At 35.0% G+C, this 26014-nt stretch overlaps 1 protein-coding gene across 1 annotated transcript in view; it reads left to right on the top strand.

The window, feature by feature from the left end:
• Positions 1-25229, top strand: part of LOC133328175 (calcitonin gene-related peptide type 1 receptor) — a 56802-nt gene extending 31573 nt beyond the window's left edge. Inside the window, exons 5-10 of the mRNA XM_061536730.1 lie at positions 8571-8697; positions 11207-11433; positions 11503-11679; positions 12713-12836; positions 22674-22802; positions 25061-25229. Of these exons, the coding sequence (XP_061392714.1) occupies positions 8571-8697; positions 11207-11433; positions 11503-11679; positions 12713-12836; positions 22674-22802; positions 25061-25105 (829 nt within the window). The 3' untranslated portion in view covers positions 25106-25229. The remainder of the gene's footprint in view (positions 1-8570; positions 8698-11206; positions 11434-11502; positions 11680-12712; positions 12837-22673; positions 22803-25060) is intronic.
• The last annotated feature ends 785 nt before the right edge of the window (positions 25230-26014 follow it).

Genomic DNA, 26014 nt, shown 5'->3' with positions numbered 1-26014 from the left:
TGTATGTAATCGAGTAAAATTATGTATATAAACACATGGACCTAATTGACCAACCTTTGCATACACCATTTGTTTCTTGTAATCAAAATATTCAATTTAATATCCTCTGCCAAATTTCGTGTAACCACCATTTACATAAAATCGAAAGAAACTATATATATAAGACCTATACCAAAATCTGAACCGATTTCAACAAACCTTATAACATATCATTTTTTTCTCAATAGCATTCGCTTTGCAAAATTTTACTCAATCAGACAAATATTGGAATTTTGGTGTATCATTTACAAAAAATCGAACGAAATTATATATAAAAGCTATATCTAAATCTGAACCGATTTTAAAAACACTTCGCAGACATCAGACTGCACCTAATTCAGTACTCTGTGCAGAATTTTGTGTCAATCGGACAAATATTGGTAGTTGGTGTATCATTCACTAAAAATCGGTCGAAACTATATATGGGAGCTATGTCTAAATCTGAACCGATTTTAACTAAACTTCGCAGACATCAGTCTGGACCTAAATCAGTATTCTGTGGAAAATTTTGTCCCAATCGCACACATAAGCATGAACCAGATTCAGTGCGCTTTGCAAAATTCTGTCCCAATCGGACAAATAATGGGAGTTTGGTGCATCATTTACATAAAATCAGACGAAACTATATAATGGAGCCATATCTAAATCTGCACCGATTTTCTCCAATTTAAATAGGGTTCGTCCTTGGGCCAAATAAGTGAACTGTGCCAATCGGATCATTAATGCGACCTGTACTTTGTTAACAAAAATACATGGACGGATACGGACATGCGTAAATCGACTCAGAAAGTGATTCTATGCATATTCTCAACAGGAACCATGGGTCTATCTCGATTCCTTTTGCCTGTTACAAACATATGCACAAAGACATAATACCCTGTACCACAGTATGGTGAAGGGTATTCAAATTGCTCCTATGCGGATTTATTCTATAGAATAAGTTTTATAGGTTCTTAGAGCCTTATTTTTTGTTCATCAACTTAAGTGATTTTTTCTATATAAATATTTTAAATTAGAGGTCATATAGGTCATCCGTTCTAGATGTCTATAGTCACTTCTTTGTAGTTCCATATAAAGACTCTTTTCGAAAAGATTATAAGGCACCATTCTAGATGTCTACAAAGTCATTATTCTAGTACTCTATAATGTCTCTTTCCTATGAGTTCGAACAGTCTATAAAGGCTTCTTTAATGGAATCGATGGATTTTTTTATATATTTTTTCAAGGACTTCAAAGATGACATTTTTTCTATAGAAAATAATTTGGTCCTCAGCTTGAGGATCCTTAACTTCTGAAGATTTTTTATAGAAAAAAATTTCTGTCCACAGCATTAGAAGATATTTTCTGAGATTTTTTTTCTATATGGAAATTTTGCTCCTTAGCGTCTGATTTATTTTCCTATATAAATATAAGAAGCTGATGGTCATAAAGACTCCGTTCTAGAAGTTTATAGGGACGCCTTTATATGACTATATAAAGCTCTACTCGAGAGGACTATAAATTTAAAGGCTCCTTTCTAGATGTCTATGTATAAAGGCTCTTTTCTAGGAGTTTCTCAAGACTACTTTCGGGAATTAAACGATGGATTGTTATACCCTACACAACGATGTTGTCAGGGTATTATAGCTTTGTGCAGCCCCAAGAGTATGTTTCCCCACGAAATATTGGTCCTAGATCCACCTTTAAGTATACCGATCGAGTCGATCTAGACATGTGTGTCCGTCCGTCTGTCCATTATAATTTGTAAACACGATACAGGACCAATCTTCACGAAATTTTGCATGTAGGATGGGTTTTGGCCAATGGTAAAGATCGGTTAATATTTAGAGGATGAAATGAAACAAAAACGTTATTTTTGTCTGATTTTCTGGTTGTTCCTGAGGCCGCAATTATGGCCCAAACACTACGAGTTTTTACATGGAGAAGAGGATTGGGCCAAAAAATAAACATGCCTGTTTTGATAAAGATAGGTCATTATTTAGCGGGTCAAATGGATCCTGACTTTTGTGTGAAAAACGACAAAATTGGTATTCTATGGCGTATATATTTACTTGTGAAGGACATAGACCCGAGAAGTTGATAATATATCCAAGAGGATTGATTCACTATTAAATTGATACCAATTATATTGTCATATGTACTCGGATGTAGTAATTACATGATATTATTTAGTAACCCATTACCAATATGGGAAATACATCCCTGATTACTTTGAAATTTTCTATGACGTTCCAGTTATGGTCAAGGAGAACCTCTATAATTTTTGGTGATGATCAGATAATAATTTTTGGATGAAGTGGACCAAAAACTTACATTTTTGTGTTTTTTCGATATATAGGCCACAATTATAAGCCGAACACCACAATACAACTCACGACGAAGGGGATCTGGACAAGTAATTAGAAGCGATGTACTGAATATTAGTAATATTCGGAATATGTCAGTGTAAGGAAGAGATGCTGTTGACCTCTAATCGGGAAAGAAGGTGCAAACATTACGAAATATTGGCCAGGCTCAGAAAAACATCCGCAGAAAGTAAGAGTTCAGCGGTAGTTGTGTAGGGTATCATATGGTCGATACAGTTTGACTATACTGCTCCGTCCAGTGGTTTTTTAAATATTTTTTCAAGGACTATTGTCAGCATATGAGTTAATTGTTGTCTATAGAGAACAATTTGGTCCTCCTTTGAAAAGAAAATCATTCTAAACTTATGAAGATTTTTATCAAAACCTGTTTTTTTCTATAGGTGTCAACAAAGACTCTATGGCTCTTTTCTAGAAGGCCTGTTTAAATAGATTCTACAAATACTCCTTTCGGGAAATCCATTAAAAAGAAATAATTAGTCTGTAACGACTACATGCGATGAGATTTTTTAGGGGTACTGTGTTAGACATTTGCCTGGTTTCACTGTTGTACAGCAGCATCGATTCAATTCAGGCTTCGATTTTTTTAATCTTAGAGAAATTTTTACTGGAATCTATTAAGAATCCTTTTTTGGAGACAACAAAAACTTCTTTGCATAAGTCTGAAAGATCTCCATTATATTAGTATTTAAGTATCTCCTTCAAATCACCTTCCTTTGAAATTCTTTTATAGTCTAATATGAATTTATATTCCAAAATGTTAAATCTTAAATTTGCTTTTAAATGTTATTCAAAACTTTCCCAATTCTATTGTTATTATTTTCCATTTTTTTTCTTCCCATGAAAATCCCTTAAATTGAAATTATCCCGTATTATACCTGATTTAGTTTATTATTTGTAAATTTTCATTTCAAAAAAAAGTTTATTGTTATCAAAAAGTTTTATAGAAAATTTAATAGCTTAACTTTTGATGATATTCTGCAACAAAATAAAAATAACAAAAACAACAACAACAAATTCCACATTAATTTGCATACTTTGGCAAACGTGCTTTTCCGTCGGGCTTCGACTGGGAGGTTCAATGGCTGAAATTGGCAACTTTCATTTAAAATTAAAAAAATGAATGAAAATAATAAAAATCAAAATACCGCAGACAGGCAGATTGCAGAGAAAATTAAAATTAAATTAGAAAAAATAATCCAGTAGCTATTTTAAATTTCTTGTACAGGCGGTATCAGGCTGAGAAGATTAGTGTAATTAAATTTAATTTATAATTTAAGATGAAATTAAATTTAAACTGACTGTTATCTATTAAATATATTTTGATATGATTTCATGGAATTTTTCGTAGGAAAAAAATTAAAGTTTATTTTTATGCCTATGCTCCAGGGCAGAGTGGTCCCAAATGGCCCATGCGTCTGAAAACTTGAAATGTGTGTTAAATATTATTGCAAGAACAAATTATCAAATTATTTAATTCCTTAATTAACTCCATCAATTAATGAACTCTTTAAGTGATGTGAACTTTCTGTGGCCATTGACTTTAATATTGTTGGCCCTAGACGTAACATCTTCTCCATTTTATTTTCCTTTTTAATTATGCCCTTCAATAAATGCTACACAAAGTCACTCCTTAATTTTTAAAGTTCATAACTGTTTGAACTTTGTGGTTTTTACATACTTAACATTTATTGTTGCTGTTGTTGTTATTTTTTTATGAACACAAGAAAAAAGTTTTGCAATGTGCCACAAGACAAACCAACCTTCCTCACCTCTTTGCATCCTTGCCATACGTTTTGGGCCTCTTCCAATGGCAGTACTTAAACATATTAAAAGCAAACCAACAAAACAAACAAAGACAAAGGCAAAAAACAAGCACAGCAACAACAAAAACAAAAAAAACATGTTACTTGAAACAATGTCCTTATCATGGGGAATTTCACGGCATGTCAACATCAACACCAACCATCATAACTGGTGTGAAATGAGAGTATCTCGACATGTGTGAGGGTGTTTGTAACATGTATTTATGTTGAGATGTGGTAAAAAAACAACAACAAAAAAGATAAATACAATTTGAAACACTTAGGCCTACTTGCTGACAAATATATAAATTTAATTTTTTTACGCCCGCCTTGTGGAGGGATATGTAGAGAGGGGAAACAATGACAATATTAAATTATTTTTTTAAATGTTACCAGGGAATTGGAGGATACAATTCAAAATTTTATGGATTCATAGAGAGCCAGAAATGAATCTGCATAGACTCCAAGAATGGAATCTATACCAAATATTCCGTTATAAATACCTGAAAAGCTGTTTTAGTAGATTACTAAAAGAAGTCCTTATAGAGCATCATCATCAGATTATGTAGGAATGTATACTAATTTCTTACTTTAAGCTTTGAAAAAAAAAATTCTGTAAAAAAATCTACTCCTCTGATAAACATTGAAACATATAGACTTTAAAAAATTTACTCCTCTGATGGAACAAATAGATTTTGAACCAGTGAGCGGAGCAGTATAGTTGGACGTGGCCGACCATACGATACCCTACACAACTACCACGGAACTCAAATGTTCTGCGGATGTTTATTCCGAGCCTGGGCAATATTTCGTGATATTTGCACCGTCTTGCCCGATTAGAGATAAACAGCAGCTCTTCCTCACACTGACATATTTTCCGAATATTACGAGTATTTAGTACAGCTATTGTCCAGATTCCCTTCACCGTGGGTTGTGTTGTGATGTTCGGCTTTCATTTGTGGTCTATAGATCGACTCGAAAATAACACAAAAAATTAAGTTTTCGGTCCACTTCATTCCAAAATTATTATCTGATCATCACCGAAAATTATAAGCGTTGTCCTTGACCATAACTAGAACCTCATGGAACATTTCAAAGCGATATAGCGGTCAACCACTCCTCTTGGATATAATATCAACTTCTCGGTTCTATGTCCTTCAGAGGTAAATATATACGCTATAGAATAAAAATTTTGTCATTTTTCACACAAAAGTCGGGGTCCATTTGACCCGTTAAATATTGACCGATCTTTATCAAAACAGGCATGCTTATTCTTTGGCCCGACCCCGGCCTCTGGAGCGACCAGAAAAACCTACAAAAATTTAGTATTTGGTCCATTTCATCCCCTAAATATTAACCGATCTTTTTGGGAAAGAATATTTAGATTGTTCCACAAGATTGTTCCATAACTGTGGCCTGTATCGTGTTTACAAATTATAATGGACAGACGGACGGATACACATGTCTAGATCGACTCAGCTAGTCGAGATATGACGATCGGTATACTTAAAGGCGGGTCTAGGACCAATATTTCGCGGTGTTACAAACTTTTGGGACTGCACAAAGCTATAATACCCTGACAACATAGTTGAGTAGGGTATAAAAATGTACTCCTCTGATAAGCCTTGAAAAAATGTCCTTTAAAAAGACCACGCTTCTGCTATGTATTGGTTCGCTTTTATATGCCTTTTGGGCTGGGGCATCTTCATCCATTTTCACAACATAACCTAGCCAACGTAGTCGCTGCAGCTCAATACGTCCAACAATGTCGATGTCCGAGAATAGCTGGTACAACTCATAGTTCATTCGACGGCGATATTCACCGTCAACGCAGATCGGCGCATAGATCTTTCGTAAAATTTTTCTCTCAAACACTCCAAGAGCTGCCTCATCTGCTTGCGCAAGTACCCATGCTTCAGATCCATAAAACAGCACGGGTAATATCAGCGTCTTGTAGAGTGTGAGTTTGGTCTGGCGGGAGGTGACCTTGCTTTTGAGTTGTTTGCTCAGACCATAGTAGCATCTGTTGGCCATCATTATCCTTCTCCGAATTTCAAAACTGACGTCATTCGTTTTATTTATGGCGGTACCAAGGTATATAAAATCTTTGACTACCTCGAAGCTGCAGTTCTCAAGTTCCACAGTTGGTCCGAGACTACTGGACGTCTTGCGCGTTAATACCATCAGCTTGGTCTTTTCGCCGTTTACTACCAGACCCACTTTGGCAGACACCTTCTCAATTTGTTCAAAGGTGGCTGTTACCGCTCTCAGTGTTCGACACATTATGTCGATGTCATCGGCGTAGGCGAGTAACATATGTTGTTTGGTGTACAGAGTGCCATTTCTGTTAACTTTTGCCACTCGTATGACCTTTTCCAGCAGGATGTTAAAAAGGTCACACGACAAACTGTCATCTTGTCTGAAGCCTCGTTCGATATTGAAGGGCTCTGATAGGTCCTTTTCGACTTTAACTGCTGATCATGTGCCAGTTAAAGTTATCCTGCATAGCCGTATTAATTTTGCAGGAATGCTAAACGCAGACATGGCTTTATACACCTCTAAACGGATAAGGCTGTCGAATGCGTCTTTATAGTCGACGAATAGGTGGAATGTGTCGATGTGTTATTCGTGGGATTTTTTCCCAGGACTTGGCGCAGAGTGAAAATCTGGTCAATGTTGGATTTGCCTGGTCTGAAGCCGCATTGGTATGGTCCAATAATGTCATTGACCATTGGCTTCGGTCGTTCACACAGCACACTGGATAGCACTTTATATGCGATGGGAAGGAGACTTATCCCTCTATAGTTGGCACATATCGTCTTGTCTCCTTTTTTGTGCACGGGACACAGGATGCTGAGGTTCCAATCATTGGGCATGCTTTTCTCTAGCCAAATTGTACTAAAAAGCTAGTGCATGCTCCTTACCAGCATCTGACCACCAGTCTTGAATAATTCGGCTTGTAAACTATCGGCACCTGCTGCTTTATTTTTCTTCCGCCGATTGATTGCTATTCTGACCTCATCTTGGCTAGGTGGTATACACTCTATACCGTCATCTATTATTGGTTCTGGGGTATCCTCTTTACCTCAACAATTTGATACTAGAAGTTATTCAAAATGCCCCTTCCAGATCCTCAGCGCGCTGTCAGTATATGTCCCCAGGTTTCCTTCTTCATCTCTACAGGAGGATGTGCCTGCACCAAAGCCTTCGGTTTGGTGTTTTACTCGTTGGTAAAATTTTCGGACTTCATTCTGACTCCTGTACATCTCGAATTGCTCACGCTCACGTTTTTCTTGTTCTTTTTTCTGAAAACACGTTTCTCCTCTCTCCTTTCCTCCCGATATTTCTCCATCACATTACGTGTTGCTACTGTCTGCAGGGTTGCCCTATACGCTGCGTTTTTCACACAAGTAGCATTATGACACTCCTGATCGTACCATGGGTTTCTTGGTGGTGATTTTTGGTACCCAAATGTTGCTTTTGTATTTTCCTTTACATTTCCTTTCCTTTACAGTCTGTTTTTTAAAAGAAGTCCGTTAAGGAGTTTAAGGGCCCAAAGCTTCAGCTTAGGATGGAATTTTGCTCTGATTCTGTATATATATATATATAATGTATGGTATATCCGACTTTTATTTCAAAATGTGGAAAATTATTGTCGAGTCTTTAAGAATTAACCCAATTTCTCTTTGAATTCTCCTGTCACCCTCCTATAAAAATTTATCTCAGATTTAATTCGCAAATAAATAAAATCATTCACAGCCTTTGCTAGCAGATAACTTAATAGAGTACCTACCTGTATTAACTCTTCGAAGATTCGACGACAGATGATACTATTAATATTAACTGCCAGCCAGCTGTTGTTCATCTTCTTCTTCTTGTGTATATCCTGACAATATATTAAGTTTGCTTTCCTTCGCACTACAACACAATTTTCCAGCTTTTCTTTTATCTGCTGTAATAAATTTAAATTCAACTTCCTTTGCACCACCACCACCCCACAAATCAGTGGTTAAAGTGTAACAAATAGCCCCACAAAGTGTGAACTGTGTTACCCGATTTACACAACCTCTATTATCATCAGCTATGGAATAACAAACTATTGTAGTTGTTGTTATTGTTGTGTTTGACCACCATAACGTATGCGTATGATTTATAAAGTGACATGTCGGACTATCATACGCCCCCATATGACCTTTGACCATAACGAAATCATGAAATATGCATTGAGGAGGAGGTAGCTGCGAAGTGGTCATGTTGCAATAATTTAAGTTCACTGCATTTTATATGTGGCCACCAAAATTTAAGATGATTTTCTGTTATTCAATTTTTTTCAATCAATTTCAATTTTTGTTTTTCATTTCAGATCTTTAAAATGTGCCCGCATCACCCTGCACATGAATCTCTTCTCATCGTTCGCTGCCAATAACTCTCTGTGGTTAGTGTGGTATTTGGTTGTGGTACCTAATCATGATATCGTCAAAAGTAGTCCCGTAAGTTTTAATAAAAAAACTAAATAATTTGAGGCACTAAAAAATACAATCAGAATCAGATCAGAATTTTTATAATGTATTTTTTAAAGAATATTTTTGTAAGGCTTCTATGAGGCGTGGATTTTTTAAAGAATATTTTTGTAAGGCTTCTATGAGGCGTGGATTTTTTAAAGAATATTTTTGTAAGGCTTCTATGAGGCGTGGATTTTTTAAAGAATATTTTTGTAAGGCTTCTATGAGGCGTGGATTTTTTAAAGAATATTTTTGTAAGGCTTCTATGAGGCGTGGATTTTTTAAAGAATATTTTTGTAAGGCTTCTATGAGGCGTGGATTTTTTAAAGAATATTTTTGTAAGGCTTCTATGAGGCGTGGATTTTTTAAAGAATATTTTTGTAAGGCTTCTATGAGGCGTGGATTTTTTAAAGAATATTTTTGTAAGGCTTCTATGAGGCGTGGATTTTTTATAAAATTTTTTTGTAAGGCTTCTATGAGGCGTGGATTTTTTAAAGAATATTTTTGTAAGGCTTCTATGAGGCGTGGATTTTTTAAAGAATATTTTTGTAAGGCTTCTATGAGGCGTGGATTTTTTAAAGAATATTTTTGTAAGGCTTCTATGAGGCGTGGATTTTTTAAAGAATATTTTTGTAAGGCTTCTATGAGGCGTGGATTTTTTAAAGAATATTTTTGTAAGGCTTCTATGAGGCGTGGATTTTTTAAAGAATATTTTTGTAAGGCTTCTATGAGGCGTGGATTTTTTAAAGAATATTTTTGTAAGGCTTCTATGAGGCGTGGATTTTTTAAAGAATAATTTTGTAAGGTTTCTATGAGGCGTGGATTTTTTAAAGAATATTTTTGTAAGGCTTCTATGAGGCGTGGATTTTTTAAAGAATATTTTTGTAAGGCTTCTATGAGGCGTGGATTTTTTAAAGAATATTTTTGTAAGGCTTCTATGAGGCGTGGATTTTTTAAAGAATATTTTTGTAAGGCTTCTATGAAGCGTGGATTTTTTAAAGAATATTTTTGTAAGGCTTCTATGAGGCGTGGATTTTTTAAAGAATATTTTTGTAAGGCTTCTATGAGGCGTGGATTTTTTAAAGAATATTTTTGTAAGGCTTCTATGAGGCGTGGATTTTTTAAAGAATATTTTTGTAAGGCCTGAATTTTTTTAAAGAATATATTTGTAAGACTTTTATGAGGCGTGGATTTTTTAAAGAATATTTTTGTAAGGCCTGAATTTTTTCAAAGAATATTTTTGTAGGGCCCGAATTTTTTCAAAGAATATTTTTGTAAGGCTTCTATGAGGCGTGGATTTTTTAAAGAATATTTTTGTAAGGTTTCTATGAGGCGTGGATTTTTTAAAGAATATTTTTGTAAGGTTTCTATGAGGCGTGGATTTTTTAAAGAATATTTTTGTAAGGCTTCTATGAGGCGTGGATTTTTTAAAGAATATTTTTAAAGAATATTTTTATAAGGCTTCTATGAGGCGTGGATTTTTTAAAGAATATTTTTTAAGGCTTCTATGAGGCGTGGATTTTTTAAAGAATATTTTTGTAAGGCTTCTATGAGGCGTGGATTTTTTAAAGAATATTTTTGTAAGGCTTCTATGAGTTGTGGATTTTTTAAAGAATATTTTTGTAAGGTTTCTATGAGGCGTGGATTTTTTAAAGAATATTTTTGTAAGGTTTCTATGAGGCGTGGATTTTTTAAGGCGTGGATTTTTTAAAGAATATTTTTGTAAGGCTTCTATGAGGCGTGGATTTTTTAAAGAATATTTTTGTAAGGCTTCTATGAGGCGTGGATTTTTTAAAGAATATTTTTGTAAGGCTTCTATGAGGCGTGGATTTTTTAAAGAATATTTTTGTAAGGCTTCTATGAGGCGTGGATTTTTTAAAGAATATTTTTGTAAGGCTTCTATAAGGCGTGGATTTTTTAAAGAATATTTTTGTAAGGCTTCTATAAGGCGTGGATTTTTTAAAGAATATTTTTGTAAGGCTTCTATAAGGCGTGGATTTTTTAAAGAATATTTTTGTAAGGCTTCAATTTAGTTTTTTTAAGTTTAGAGACAAGGCAATTTTCCTGTTGATTGCCCACAAGTCTCATTGCCTTGTACCCATTGTTAATAGACCATTGTGTGTTTCCTGCACCTCCCCAAAAAAACAAAACAATGTTTTCTTATTGATTTCCCATAAGAATATTCAATTTATGGATTATTTGTTTTTCTTCTGAACATTTTAAAATAGATGTCTCATTTTTACCATTTTCCTTGGAATACTAGTTTGTTTGTGTATGTATGTGTGAGTTAATAATTCATGGATTGTTAAGAGAGAATCCTTGGGACTTATTAGGAATTTTTCTTGTTTGCAAACATCCATATATAAATGCCATAGAGTTTTTAAAGAAGAAAACTTATTATGTCATATGTAAATGTGTATTTGGGGATTAGCAGTAAAAGTATTTTCTAATAATCTAATTTGTTTTCTACATTTTTTCTCTTTTTCTCCCATTTCAGCCCCCTTGTGTGGGTTTACACATAGTCCTGCATTATTTCCTTTTAACCAACTATTCATGGATGTTGTGTGAGGGCTTCTATCTGCATACGGTACTGGTATCAGCCTTCATCTCAGAAAAGAAACTGGTCAAATGGCTGATAGCCTTTGGATGGGGTTCACCGGCAATTGTGATAATGGTGTATGGTTTGGTGCGTGGCCTTATCGGAACGGCTCAGGAAAATACGCAGTAAGTTCAAGAATGAATTAAACATAAAATGGTTTTTAATAATTTAAAAATTTGTTGTTCTTATCTCAGCTGCTGGATGGATGACAAAAATTATCGTGCCATCCTGGTGGTACCCGTTTGCATTTCAATATTCCTTAATTTACTCTTTCTCTGCAATATTGTTCGGGTTGTCCTGCTGAAGTTGAAGGCACCGGCATCATTGCAAAATAGTTGTGGTCCTTCGAGACCAGTGATACAAGCATTTCGGTGAGTAATTTTTTTAATGTTTTAATACAGACAAAAGTTGGTAGTCACCTAGCAGAAAAAAAAATTGTAGTCCCCCAGGACTACTTTTTTTATAGAAAAAATTCGAAGTCTTCCAGCGCTACTTTTTTCTATAGAAAAAATTCTTAGCCCCCAGGACTAATTTTTTCAATAGAAAAAAAATCGTAGTCCCCTAGGACTACTTGTTTTCCCCCAGGACTACTTTTTTTCTACAGAAAAAAACCGTGGTCCCCGAGGACTACTTTTTTTGTATAGAAAAAAAATCGTGGTTCCCCCGGGACTACTTTCTTCTATAGAAAAAATTCTACTACTTTTTTACTATAGAAAAAATGCGTAGTCCCCTAGCACTACTTTTTGATAGAAAATACATTCGTATTCCTCCACGACTAACCTTCGAAAAAAATTTCCTTTGACAAATCCTAGCCCTAGTTAAGTCTCAATTAAGCTTTAAAAATCCACGCCTATAGACGCCTAGAAAAAATATTCTTTATAAAATCCACGCCTATAGACGCCTAGAAAAAATATTCTTTATAAAATCCACGCCTATAGACGCCTAGAAAAAATATTCTTTATAAAATCCACGCCTATAGACGCCTAGAAAAAATATTCTTTATAAAATCCACGCCTATAGACGCCTAGAAAAAATATTCTTTATAAAATCCACGCCTATAGACGCCTAGAAAAAATATTCTTTATAAAATCCACGCCTATAGACGCCTAGAAAAAATATTCTTTATAAAATCCACGCCTATAGACGCCTAGAAAAAATATTCTTTATAAAATCCACGCCTATAGACGCCTAGAAAAAATATTCTTTATAAAATCCACGCCTATAGACGCCTAGAAAAAATATTCTTTATAAAATCCACGCCTATAGACGCCTAGAAAAAATATTCTTTATAAAATCCACGCCTATAGACGCCTAGAAAAAATATTCTTTATAAAATCCACGTCTTATAGAAGCCTAGAAAAAAACATCCTTTTTATAAATCAATCCTTTTTATTCTCTTTTCAGTGCAACGTTATTACTTGTCCCCTTATTGGGTCTACAGTACATTGTGACACCATTCCATCCAGATCCTGGACATCCTTTGGAACATACCTATGAAGTAATTTCAGCATTTACAGCATCGTTTCAGGTGAGTCCTTACACATACAATTTTTACGGCATTTAAAATTTGTCTACAAACAGGATAGTAATCTATGGTTATCCTCTTCTTCCCTTTATTGCCTTTAATTGACCAAACTGTAATCTCCGGAAAACTTCAAGTTTTCTTTCCTTAGTTTTAAGCGATTTAATCCATGTCTTTTATAACTTTTGATAGTGTCTCAAACTATCCCTCACACACATACCCATAGATACCTACATCATAATATTAACAACTACTAATTGCATTTTTGCTAAGTAGCCGAGCAGCATCAAGAGTCGTTTCAAATTACATTTTGCTATTAAACTTATCCTCCTCGTCCCCGTAGGTCTGCTTCCACCCACACTTCCTTTTAGATGTTGCATTTCTTTATAACAAAATTACTAAGACATTGTGTGATGATGATGATGGCAAAAGTGATGAAAGATGTATTGAGTCATAAGAGATAAAACTTGAGTGCAACAACACCAGAAAAGATGGCTATGTTAAATATTTACAGAGATTATCCTTTCGCCAACAATCTTAAGTTCCTTAGTCTTGGCACATTGTTGAAGGAAAGTTGTAATATTTAAAATTGTAGTCTTCTATTAACACCGCAACAACAAAAACGTTTATGAAATATGTAATTAAAAAGGCTGGAGAAAGGGGACAATATTTTTGTTTTAAAATATTTAATATTAAAGTTGTAAAAAAATCAGCGTCTTGAAAAAATATTCTTGAAACCAGTAAGGAAAGTAGTAAAGTTGGACGGGGCCGACTATATGATACCCTTCACTAACAGACGTTGAAGGACCATAAACACGAAAATGGATCCAAAACATGTTATTCTGCAACCTATACTAAATTTTTCATTTGGTCAGATATAGAGTTGCTGTATATATATATATAGCAACTCTATATATAATCAGAACCGATTTCAATGAGACTTGCCAGAGATTAACTCTTATTAACTACAGTTCATTGTACAAAATTGTGTGATAATCGGAAAAACTTTGGGTCTTTAGTGCACAATTTACAAAAAATCGGAAGAAAAACTATATAGGTGCTATATCTAAATCTGAACCGATTTTCACGACACTTAGCACCTGTTATATCCCATCAAGAGTTGGTTGTATTTTTCAATTTGTTGTATGTGAGAATCCTCATCATAACTTTTAAACTTTACGATCTTGATCTTGGGGATAATATGCTGGTGAAGATTTTGATTTATATTGACTTAAAGAACAAAGCAGACAGTGGGAGCCATTGATTGCTAACAAACAGTCGGGTGGGGGGGTTCGTATATATTGAACTTGGTAGCATATCATCCTGAACATAAAAGAAAATATTATTATAGACTCCCGAAACATTACACTAATTTTGGATGGACTATGTAGCTGGCCAACTCTGTACCCGTGTTGGTTCAGCCGATTATTACATTGCAAAGAAAAAACAACAATCCTACGATACACACAAGGAACTCCAGATGTTAGTGGGAGTTCGTGCCTCAAAACCCTACCCTTCCATGGTCTCAGTGGCGAAAGAAATGGTTGAGACCCCAAACACAGGTTTTACCCTTGTTTACCTCACCTCAAGTAAGAACAGAGAAGTTTTTAAAGATTCATGTTGTTAATAACATAAGATATATTTCAATAATAATAACTTCTGGGTGATTCCAAAGTTAATACAAACAAAACAGATCAGCCTTTCAATAGGCATATAAAAAGATAGAGTTGAGAATTCATTTTATCTTATATCTCAATGTGGACAGATTATTAGATTAGGTAGATTTTCAAGGGGCTTAAATTTAGATTTATCTCGCAGTAGAATTCGTGTTATAGATAAAAAAAATTGAGTATTTTAAGGACTAATATTGATATCTTTCATTTACTTTGCGTTTTCGGTTTTTTTCTTTATTACGGGAAAAAAAGACATCTTGAAATTAGAAAAGTATAGTGGCAGAATATGATCTGTCCATAATGTTATTTAATATAAATACGCAATTTAAATGATAGTCATCAAAATTATCCTTTTTTGAAGTTATTCAAAAATTAATTTAGTTTTATAAAAAAATTAAGGCAGTAGGAAGATAAATAAATTTAAATATATGCAACAATTTTAACTTCTACATGATACAATTGTTATAGTTAAAAACTCACGCAATTTTTTTAGGTTTTTAGGATATCCTTTTTGATCCTTTTTCTTACATCTCCATAGATGATCGCCGAGGCCTCGATGATGTATGTATGGGTGTTGTATGTGTGAATGTATGTGTTGATGTGTATGTGTGTTTAGCTGTAAGGACTTAATGAGGATCATTAGAGGAGTTAACATTTGTTGCATATGTTTAGGATTTTGATATTAATCCTAATAAAGTTTTTCTAAATACTTATCATGAATTTTAATATTTCTAAATATTATAAGTACAATTTGCCTCAGGCGGGGTTTGAACCCACGACCTTGGTGATGGTGTTGATGTTTGTGTGCAGAACCGGCTAGCCGACTAGGCTACCGTGGTTGCTGTCGTTGTGGTGGTTAATTGAGGTTTTCGCCTTCTCATGCAGTATTAAAGTGACCCACTGACATTGGCAATATGTAAACCAGTACTTGATATAATATCTATTTTTAGATTTGAATTGCGCTGTAATTGGTCAGTTATTTTTCTTCGTTTTCTCTTTGCGCCAAAGTTCTAATTCGCACAGTGGTTCATATGACAATAAATGTGCACATCAGAAATTAACCTTTTCCATGCCGCTTGATCTGGTAATGTTAGAATAGATTTTTTTTTCGGGTATTGGATTTTTTTATGGGTAACCCAATAGCTGGAGTTGTAACCTTCATTAATTTTTGTTGTTGTATTATTTTCGTTTACTTTAGTGCATTTTTTTGGTTTTAGGTGATCAATTACACAATTCTACCATTTAAAATATGTAGTAAACTTAATCTATATGGCGGAATACAAATTATATTCTCTTTTACGGCCAAAGAAGCATACCAATATGCCATAAACGATGGATAAAATGTCAAAATCTAGACGTTGAAAGAGTAAATATTGTTGGTAACTTATTTTTTTCTAGAATTTTTAATTCTTACCCAAATATGATTTGTTACAAAGATGGTAATTACTGCTGAATTTTGAGGATTGGGGTTTTTCATAAGCCAAACGATAGCAGCTGCCAACAATACTCAGACAATCAGACCAAAGTCTGTGGATAAACTATGAAATTCGACGGTTAAAAATGTGGCTAAATTATAATTTTATTCTCGAAATTACCATTTATGCTATTAATGCAACCGGTTTCCAAAAATATTCAATAGTAATTTTATTAAAAAACTCGTTGATGACGAAAATATTTATGGATTTTAATTACAATTTTTTTAACTTTATAAATGTGGACTTTTATAAATTTTCACTTTTTTCACAATCACTGTATTTCCTTTGGGTAGCTACGTCTTATTGCTGTTAAGCCAAAAATGCGAAAGAAATACGCTAAGCTAAACGAACTTTTAGGAAGACACTAACTCAATCCATTACAGTTTTCACCACTAGTAACGGTTACGCGAGAGAATACTAAGGCTTCATATGAAAATCCGAGTATGCTGTGATCTTCTCCATTAATTATGGGTACACCAGAGAATAACAATTAGATCTCCTAATATTGTCATTGGTGATCTTCACCACTAGTAACGGGTACGTAAGTGAACTCACTCAATATTACAACACACACTATCATAGATTGTAAGTAAGAGAGAGCGCAGCAAATACTCTCTGTTACATACATATCAATTGTCCCAAAAGTCTCCAACTGTATGGATAAATGTCGAAAAGAAAATTGTTTCGTCCCAGCTGGGGATCGAACCGGGGACCTACTGAACGGCGAGCAGGCGCTCTTCCGCTGGACCACATAGATATTTATATGTGCGTTGGCTAAATACCAATAGGTGTTTTTGGAGGGTATACAAATTTGACTGTTCATACGAGTGCAGTGAAAGAGAACAAGAATAAAAATCAAAATACTGGGAATTGTAATGTGCTGCATCCCAGCAAACCACTTAGTAATAAAATAAAACAACTAATTTGGGTGACCATAAATTACCACACACCCATCCTTCTAGACCTAATTCATTACGCTATGCCGTGCAAATCGAAAGATATATATTGACTTTGGTGCACCATTTACATTAAATCGGAGGAAAATATATATAGGGGAGCTATATCTAAATCTGGACCGATATTCAGGAAACTCAACACACATCATTTTAGACCTAATTCAGTAGGCTATACCAAATTTCGTGCAAATCGAAAGATATATAAGGATTTTGGTACGCCATTTACCTTAAATCGGGCGAAACTATATATGGGAGCTATATCTAAATCTGAACTGATTTTCTCGAAACTTAGCACACATCATTCTAGACTTAATTTCATACGCTATGCCAAAATTCGTGCAAATCGAATGATTTTTAGGGACTTTGGTGCACCATTTACTTAAAATCGGGCGAAACTATATATGAGAGCTATATCTAACTCTGAACTGATTTTCACGAAACTTAGCACACATCATTCTAGACCTAATTCTGTAGGCGATACTAAATTTCGTGTAAATCGAAAGATATATAGGCACTCTGGTACCCCATTTACGTTAAATCGGACAAAACTATATATGGGAGTTATATCTAAATCTGAACCGATTTTTTCCAATTCCAATAGGGTTCGTCCTTGGGCCAAATAAGTGACATGTGCCAAATTTCATGCGAATCGGATCATAAATGCGACCACTAATTTGTCCAATTTAACATCAACAGATGGACGGAATGCATAAATCGACTCAGAAAGTGAGTCTATGCATATTCTCAAAAGGAACCATGGGTCTATCTCGATTATTTTTGCCTGTTACAAACATATGCACAAAGACATAATACCCTGTGCCACAGTGTGGTGAAGAGTATAAAAAATTCACGCCTTGTGTGGAGCCTTGTAAAACTATTCTTGGCAATGCCTTGAAAAATATTCTTTAAAAAATCTACGCCTTGTGTGGAGCCTTGATAAAATATTCTTTAAAAAATCTACGCCTTGTGTGGAGCCTTGATAAAATATTCTTTAAAAAATCTACGCCTTGTGTGGAGCCTTGATAAAATATTCTTTAAAAAATCTACGCCTTGTGTGGAGCCTTGATAAAATATTCTTTAAAAAATCTACGCCTTGTGTGGAGCCTTGATAAAATATTCTTTAAAAAATCTACGCCTTGTGTGGAGCCTTGATAAAATATTCTTTAAAAAATCTACGCCTTGTGTGAAGCCTTGTGTTCTCTACAAAATATCGGTGTTCTCTACAAAATATCTGTTTATTATTCCCATTTTTATGATCCCAAATCATAACCCACTAAGTGCAAGATAATACAGATTTATTTTTTTATATAGTCGATGTTTTTTCCTGTCGTTATAATTTTGCATAATGATATATGTATTTGTATTTAAGCTTAACGCATGTTAGCATCCACACACTAACAGATTGCAATAAAACTCTATTTTACATTTATACAAATTGTGCATGCATATTTCATGCCATTCCCCATGCTATCTATCTATTATGCGACTCACATACATACACACACACATTTATGACTCTGAATAAGTAGATAAGATAGCAGCAGCCAGATGAAACTTTTGAAGTTTCAGTAAGACGATATATATTTTTTATTTTTTTTATTTCAGTTCCACATGCTGCTCCTCGACAAATACAATATTTCACATGATGAGCAAATATTATTGTGAATGTGTGTGTGTGTGAGTGAATTTTGTTTTTTCATTGTGGGGAAATGCATTTGCATACCGACTGACTGCTTGTGCATCTGAAATTACGAAGATATATTGCAGAACTTAAAAACCATTTGTTTTGCTGCTACCTTCTGCTTTTAATATCAGGATAGAACCACTTGACGTTGAGTGTTTAAAAACCACATGTAAATGGCATCAATTCAATTCTTAAATGGGAAAACATTTATCAGCATTGTCAGCAGTCATCAGCTGGAGAGGGTTGAAAATAAGATGCAACAATGCTGGCAGAAAAAAAAATAAAAATATTTTTTTAGAAATATTTGTATTCTTATACAAATTCGATTTGGCAGGACTAATTGTTTCATACATGCCTTCCCTAGATAATATATCTGTAGCCGACCTTTAGGGTGTACTTTTTTATATATATAGTCTCAATAAAGTCTATCTTTAAACTATTTGCAATTATCCTATCCCTGCTTCTCTCCTATGTGAATTTGTTTAAAATTGTTCCAAGGAACATCCGACATTTTTGTTAAGCATGTCCCGTCGTACGAAAATTTTTTTTTTTTCAAAAAACATTCCTTTTGAAATTGCCATTCTATTCATTCCTTCAACTAACGGAGCATTATTATTACTCTAAATGTTTCCTTTCTCTATTTATTCAATTTGTTTAACGCATATGCAAAGGATAAAGGAGTCTTTATCCTGTAAACGAAGTTCTGCATTATTCAGTCTGCCGTTTCTTTGTATGCAGTTAAGAAGGGTGGATGAGAAACAGAGGAAGGCTTTTATGAAATGTAGTTTTTGTTGTTTTTATTTACTTTAAATACAAAACAACAGTTAAGAAGAAGAACGGAATGAAATAAATAGCAAGGAAGATAAGAAAAATTATAATGCAAGTACTAACGTAATAGAGAGACAAGCTAACCAACCTGGATTTATCAAATATATTTTTTCAAGGCTTCCATAATACGTGGATTTTTTAAAGAATATTTTTTCAAGGCTCCACACAAGGCGTGAATTTTTTAAAGAATATTTTTTCAAGGCTCTACACAAGGCGTGGAATTTTTAAAGAATATTTCTTCAAGGCTTCACACAAGGATTTAAAGAATAAGGATCCACAGAATATTTCTTCAAGGCTCCACACAAGGCGTGGATTTTTTAAAGAATATTTTTTCAAGGCTCCACACAAGGCGTGGATTTTTTTAAAGAATATTTCTTCAAGGCTCCACACAAGGCGTGGATTTTTTTAAAGAATATTTCTTCAAGGCTCCACACAAGGCGTGGATTTTTTAAAGAATATTTTTTCAAGGCTCCACACAAGGCGTGGATTTTTTAAAGAATATTTCTTCAAGGCTCCACACAAGGCGTGGATTTTTTAAAGAATATTTTTTCAAGGCTCCACACAAGGCGTGGATTTTTTAAAGAATATTTTTTCAAGGCTCCACACAAGGCGTGGATTTTTTAAAGAATATTTTCTCAAGGCTCCACACAAGGCGTGGATTTTTTAAAGAATATTTTTTCAAGGCTCCACACAAGGCGTGGATTTTTTAAAGAATATTTTTTCAAGGCTCCACACAAGGCGTGGATTTTTTAAAGAATATTTCTTCAAGGCTCCACACAAGGCGTGGATTTTATAAAGAATATTTTCTCAAGGCTCCACACAAGGCGTGGATTTTATAAAGAATATTTTCTCAAGGCTCCACACAAGGCGTGGATTTTATAAAGAATATTTTCTCAAGGCTCCACACAAGGCGTGGATTTTATAAAGAATATTTTTCTCAAGGCTCCACACAAGGCGTGGATTTTATAAAGAATATTTTCTCAAGGCTCCACACAAGGCGTGGATTTTATAAAGAATATTTTCTCAAGGCTCCACACAAGGCGTGGATTTTATAAAGAATATTTTCTCAAGGCTCCACACAAGGCGTGGATTTTATAAAGAATATTTTCTCAAGGCTCCACACAAGGCGTGGATTTTTATACCCTACACAACTATGTTGTCAGGGTATTATAGCTTTTTGCGGCCCCAAAAGTTTGTAACGCCGCGAAATATTTGTCCTAGACCCACCTTTAAGTGTACCGATCGTCATATCTCGATTAGCTTAGTCGATCTAGACGCGTGTGTCCGTCCGTCAATCTGTAAACATTATAATTTGTAAACATGATAAAGGCCCCAGTTATGGACCAATCTTCACGAAATTTTGCATGTAGGATGGGTTCTGGCCAATGAAGACCCCTATTGTTTTTGGAAAAGATCGATTAATATTTAGGGGTTGAAATGGACCAACAACTTTATTTTTATCAGATTTTCTGGCCGCTCCAGATGCCGCAATTGTGGCCCAAACACCGAATTTTTCCATGGAAAAAGGCATTGGGCCAAAGAATAAGCTTGTCTGTTTTGATAAAGATCGGTCAATATTTAGAGGGTCAAATGGACCCTGTATTCTATGGCATATATATTTACCCCTGAAGAACATAGACCCGCAAAGTTGATAGTATATCCAAGAGGAGTGGTTGACCTTTAAATTTATACCATTTATATGGTCGTATGTACTCAGATGTGGGAGTTACACTTAAATATTTACAGGTGCTTACGTACTGAGATATTATTTAGTAACCCATTACCATACTTTAGGGCGGAAATATAGCGCTGATCGCTTTGAAATTTCCATGAGATTCCAGTTATGATCAAAGACAACGCCTATATTTTTGGTGGTGATCAGATAATAATTTTGGGATGAAGTGGACCGAAAACTTAATTTTTTGAGTTTTTTCCAGTCGATCTAAGGTCACAGTTATAAGCCGAACATCAGAACACAACCCATGGTGAAGGGAATATGGACAAGTAATTAGAAGGACTGTACTGAATATTAGTAATATTGGGAAAATATATCAGTGTTAGGAAGAGGTTCTGCTGACCTCTAATCAGGTAAAAGGGTGCAAATATTGCGAAATATAGGTCAGGCTCGGAATAAACATCCGCAGAAATTTAGAGTTCCGAGATAGTTGTTTAGGGTATCGAATTGTCGACTCCGTCCGACTATACTGCTCCGCTCACTGGTTTATAGATTATTTTTTCAATGCTCCACCCAAGGCGTGGAGTTTATAAAGAATATTTTTTAAGGCTTTTATTGTAATTTGTAAACAATTCTGCAAACATTTTTTTAATTATTATGTACTGAATAAACACCATTTTGGGATGTAATTGCCAAAATAATTTAAGCCTTATATTATGTTAAGCACAAAATGTACTGAGCGGATGAAAAAAAACTAACAAAAAACCAGCTGTTATTTTTTCACAAAAACTGGCAAACCTAGCCATAAGCTTCACAATCATAAGCATGCTGCTTGAGTCCTTTCTTCCGCACGTTCTTCCTTTCCTGTTCTGGGTTTTGTTTTTCATTTCCCTCCATATTTTACTTGTAGGGCTTACTTCTGCCCTGAAATGTGGTCGCTTTCGGGTTAAGCCATTCACTGTGTGCCAAATGGAATTCTTTATCGTATTCCCATTGCCGTCTGCTGCCACGGATGTTGGATTCAGCGTTAAGCACTTTATTTGTTGGTTGTTGCTTTTTTGTGGATTCTTTCTGGTTTTCTTTTCTTTGTTCAGGATGTTTTACTCTATTTACTGCTGTGTTGATTACAAAGAATTTTAACGAAGAAAAAAAAAAAAACAAGAATTTTTCTGATGGGTATGAGCGCTTTTTAAATGTGGCAAATAGCGATTAGCGTAATTTTATTTTTTTCTTACCTCTATGATAAGGTGGGGGCTACTACGGATTTTTTAACGAAATTTTTTTCAAAGAAGAGTAGACACGTGAATAATAATTTTCAGGATCTACCAGGAGCTTAGAATTGAAAAATATATATCGTATGTAATTAATAAGTGTATGATGTACTAGAAGCGAGAATTTTTTGAAATATCTTTTCAGTGACCCACAGTGCCGTGGATTTTGAAAAAAATATTTCGAGGACCAACTGGATTTTAATCATCTTTATATATTTTCCATTGATTTTCCTCATTATTTTAATTAACACCGTTTTTCCCTCTTCTTCTTTTACTTCCAGGGCCTCTGCGTCGCCACGCTGTTCTGTTTCTGCAACGGTGAAGTTATCGCCCAGGTAAAGCGCCGCTGGCGCACTGCATTCCTCAGTAATCGACCACGGGCCAATTCATACACAGCCACTCAGGTCTCGGTAAGATTTTGTATACTTATGTGTGTGTGCGTGTAAGTGTCGGCTGTCTTTCTTTCAATCACATTCACTTTTCTCAATAAGATGTTCTTCTATATTTTGCTTTCCATTTCCGCACCCCCTCGCACTCGCTACCATAAGCTATGCTTTAATTAAATTATTATTTTTGTAATTTAAATGCTTTGGCTTTCAAAAATCATTGAATTGAAAAATGGGGCAAATTTTTAACAAGATCTGGTAATTGGCGTGTGAAAATAATCAATTAATCAAAGGAATACTTTAGATTAAATTGCTTAATTGGTTACTTAGATTAATAGAAATGAAGCGGAATTTTTCAAGGGAAGTGATTTATTTAAATTAAATTAATTTAAAAAGAAAATAATTTGAGTTTAGGGTTTTCTGCGTACTATGGGTTATATTTATGGAAACGAATTTATAGAAAATTAGATACACGCTATTCATACACCGCACTATTCAAAATTTTAATCTCAATCAGACACCCGTTCGAAATACATATGGAAGCTATGGCTGCATCAATTGCAGCAAAACGCCATAACATTATTCAAGTCTCAATTTCATACGTTGTTAAAAATTTCGTTTTCATATCGTATAAACATTAGGAGTTTTGTGCACCATCTATGTAAAATCGGACGAATATATGTATGTATACGTGGGAGCTATATCTAAATCTGAACCAATTTTCACGAAACTTGACACACACCACCCTAGACTTAATGCAGTACGCAATGCCAAATTTCGTGCAAGTCGAAAGTTATATAGGGACTTTGCTGCACCCTTTAACTTAAATCGGACGAAAATATATATGGGAGCTATATCTATATCGGAACCGATTTTCACGAATCTTAGCACACGTCGTTCTAGACTCAATTCAGTACGCTTTGCCGAATTTCGTGCAACTCGAAAGATATATAGGGACTTTGTTGCACCATTTACATAACATCGGACGAAAATATATATGGGAGCTATATCTAAATCTGAACAGATTTTCAGGAAATTTAACAAACATCATTCCAGACTCAATTCAGTACGCTATGCCAAATTTCGTGCAAATCGAAGGATATATAGGGACTTTGGTGCACCATTTACCTAAAATCGGACGAAAATATATGTGGAAGCTATATCTAAATCTGAACCGATTTTCCCAAAACTTACCACACAACATTCTAGACTTAATTCAGTACGCTATGCCAAATTTCGTGCAAATCGAAGGATATATAGGGACTTTGGTGCACCATTTACATAACATCGGACGAAAATATATACGGGAGCTATATCGAAATCTGAACCGATTTTCAGGAAATTTAACAAACATCATTCCAGACTCAATTCAGTACGCTATACCAAATGTCGTGCAAATCGAAGGACAAATAGGGACTTTGGTGTAGCATTTACATAAAATCGGACGAAAATATATATTGGAGCTATATCTAAATCTGAACCGATTTCCACGAAACTTGACACACACCACCCTAGACTTAATTCAGTACGCTGTACCAAATTTCGTGCACATCGAAACATATATAGGGACTTTGGTGCACCATTTACCTAAAATGTGACAAAAATATATATGGGAGCTATATCGAAATCTAATGCGAAACTTAACACACATCATTCTAGGCTTAATTCAGTACGCTATGACAAATTTCGTGCAAATCGAATGATTTTCAGAGACTTTGGTGCACCATTTGCCTAAAATCGGGCGAAACTACATATGGGAGCTATATCTAAATCTGAACCGATTTTCACGAAACATGACGTACGTCATTCTAGGCCTAATTCAGTACGCTATGCCAAGTTTCGTGCAAATCGAAAGATATATGAAAACTTTGATGCAGCATTTACATAAAATCAGACGAAAATATATGTATAGGGATGCTATATCTAAATCTGAACCGAACCGACGAAAAAACATTTTTAATAAATCCTTGCTTAAAAAATATTTTTTGAAAAATTCTCTGTTAAAAATTGCTTTTTATGTTCTGTTCTTTGTACTTGATTTTAATTTTCTTAGGGTTTCGTTGCTCATTTTCTAAAAAGCTTTGCTCTTGGAACCGCTTTTTTGCATTTTATTAAATTTTATTTTGGTTTTAACCTCATAATCATCATCATCACCACCATTTCATCCAAATTGGCTTTTTCGTATTACAAAAAAAAAAGATAACACCACCAACAACAACGACTTCTATTGCAGTTATCTTTGCGAGTTTATATACCAAAAATATTAGTTCTTTTGATTTCAGTTCGTACGCTGCGGTCCCACCCTGCCCGGCGAGGAGAAGGTATGACTAAAAGAGATGTCGTCATTGGCTGGCAAAAGGCGGGCATCGAGTGCTGTGATGTCGTCCTCGTCGATGGGCGGTGAAGGACACCAGCGCCATCATCAGCATCAACGTCAAAGATCTCACAGTAGTGCCATCATGGCACAACAGCAGCAACCCGGTGACTTTGGTCATTCCCCAGCAGCTATGCAACATCGTGGTAGTCGAGGGCGGATTGGTATTTTAAATGGCCTGAGAAATGTGCACATTTTTCGTCGCCGCAGCACCATGGATAATTCACGGATACGCCAGCCATTGATGGAGGAGTCGCAGGCGGTGTCGGTGACGCCACAACATCAACATCCACACCAGCAGACCAGTACTACTACACCGGCGACAACAACGAATGCAAATGCCACTGATGTTTTAATGGAAATGACAACAGTTATTAATGCCAACGACAGGGGCACCCTTGCCACCACCCTTGTGACTAACACAATTGAGGAAGAACTGGACGATGGTGCCATTCAGGTTGCGGATGATGCGAATGTTGATGAAAAAGGTAGTAGTAAAAGACTAACAGCAACAACAATGACATCAACTACACCATGTCCAGCCGCCTCAAAGGAATCTGCAAATTTTATTCTAAACCAAATGCCAATGACGACATCTCCTGGAAATTTTAGTTCCAACAATACAACGACAGATTTAGTTGCTCTATCAGCAACAACCGCAATGGCGTCGACATGCAACGCCACAACAACAGCAACAACAATGCCCTCAGCAATATCCTATTTAACCTCAATGCCGCGATGTACTACAACAACACCCACGCCGCCAACATCATCTATCAATGGCAATACAATCAGCAACAATTTAACCCAGCCAGTAATCCCCTTAACCGCTTCCTCCTGCCATACAAAAGGATTTCCTCCA

The sequence above is a fragment of the Musca vetustissima genome, unplaced genomic scaffold (genome assembly GCF_032173495.1).
Source record: "Musca vetustissima isolate MV318-11 ecotype Yass unplaced genomic scaffold, APGP_CSIRO_Mvet_v1 utg26657, whole genome shotgun sequence".
Classification (NCBI taxonomy): domain Eukaryota; kingdom Metazoa; phylum Arthropoda; class Insecta; order Diptera; family Muscidae; genus Musca; species Musca vetustissima.
This window is presented reverse-complemented; position numbering and strand designations above follow the sequence as displayed.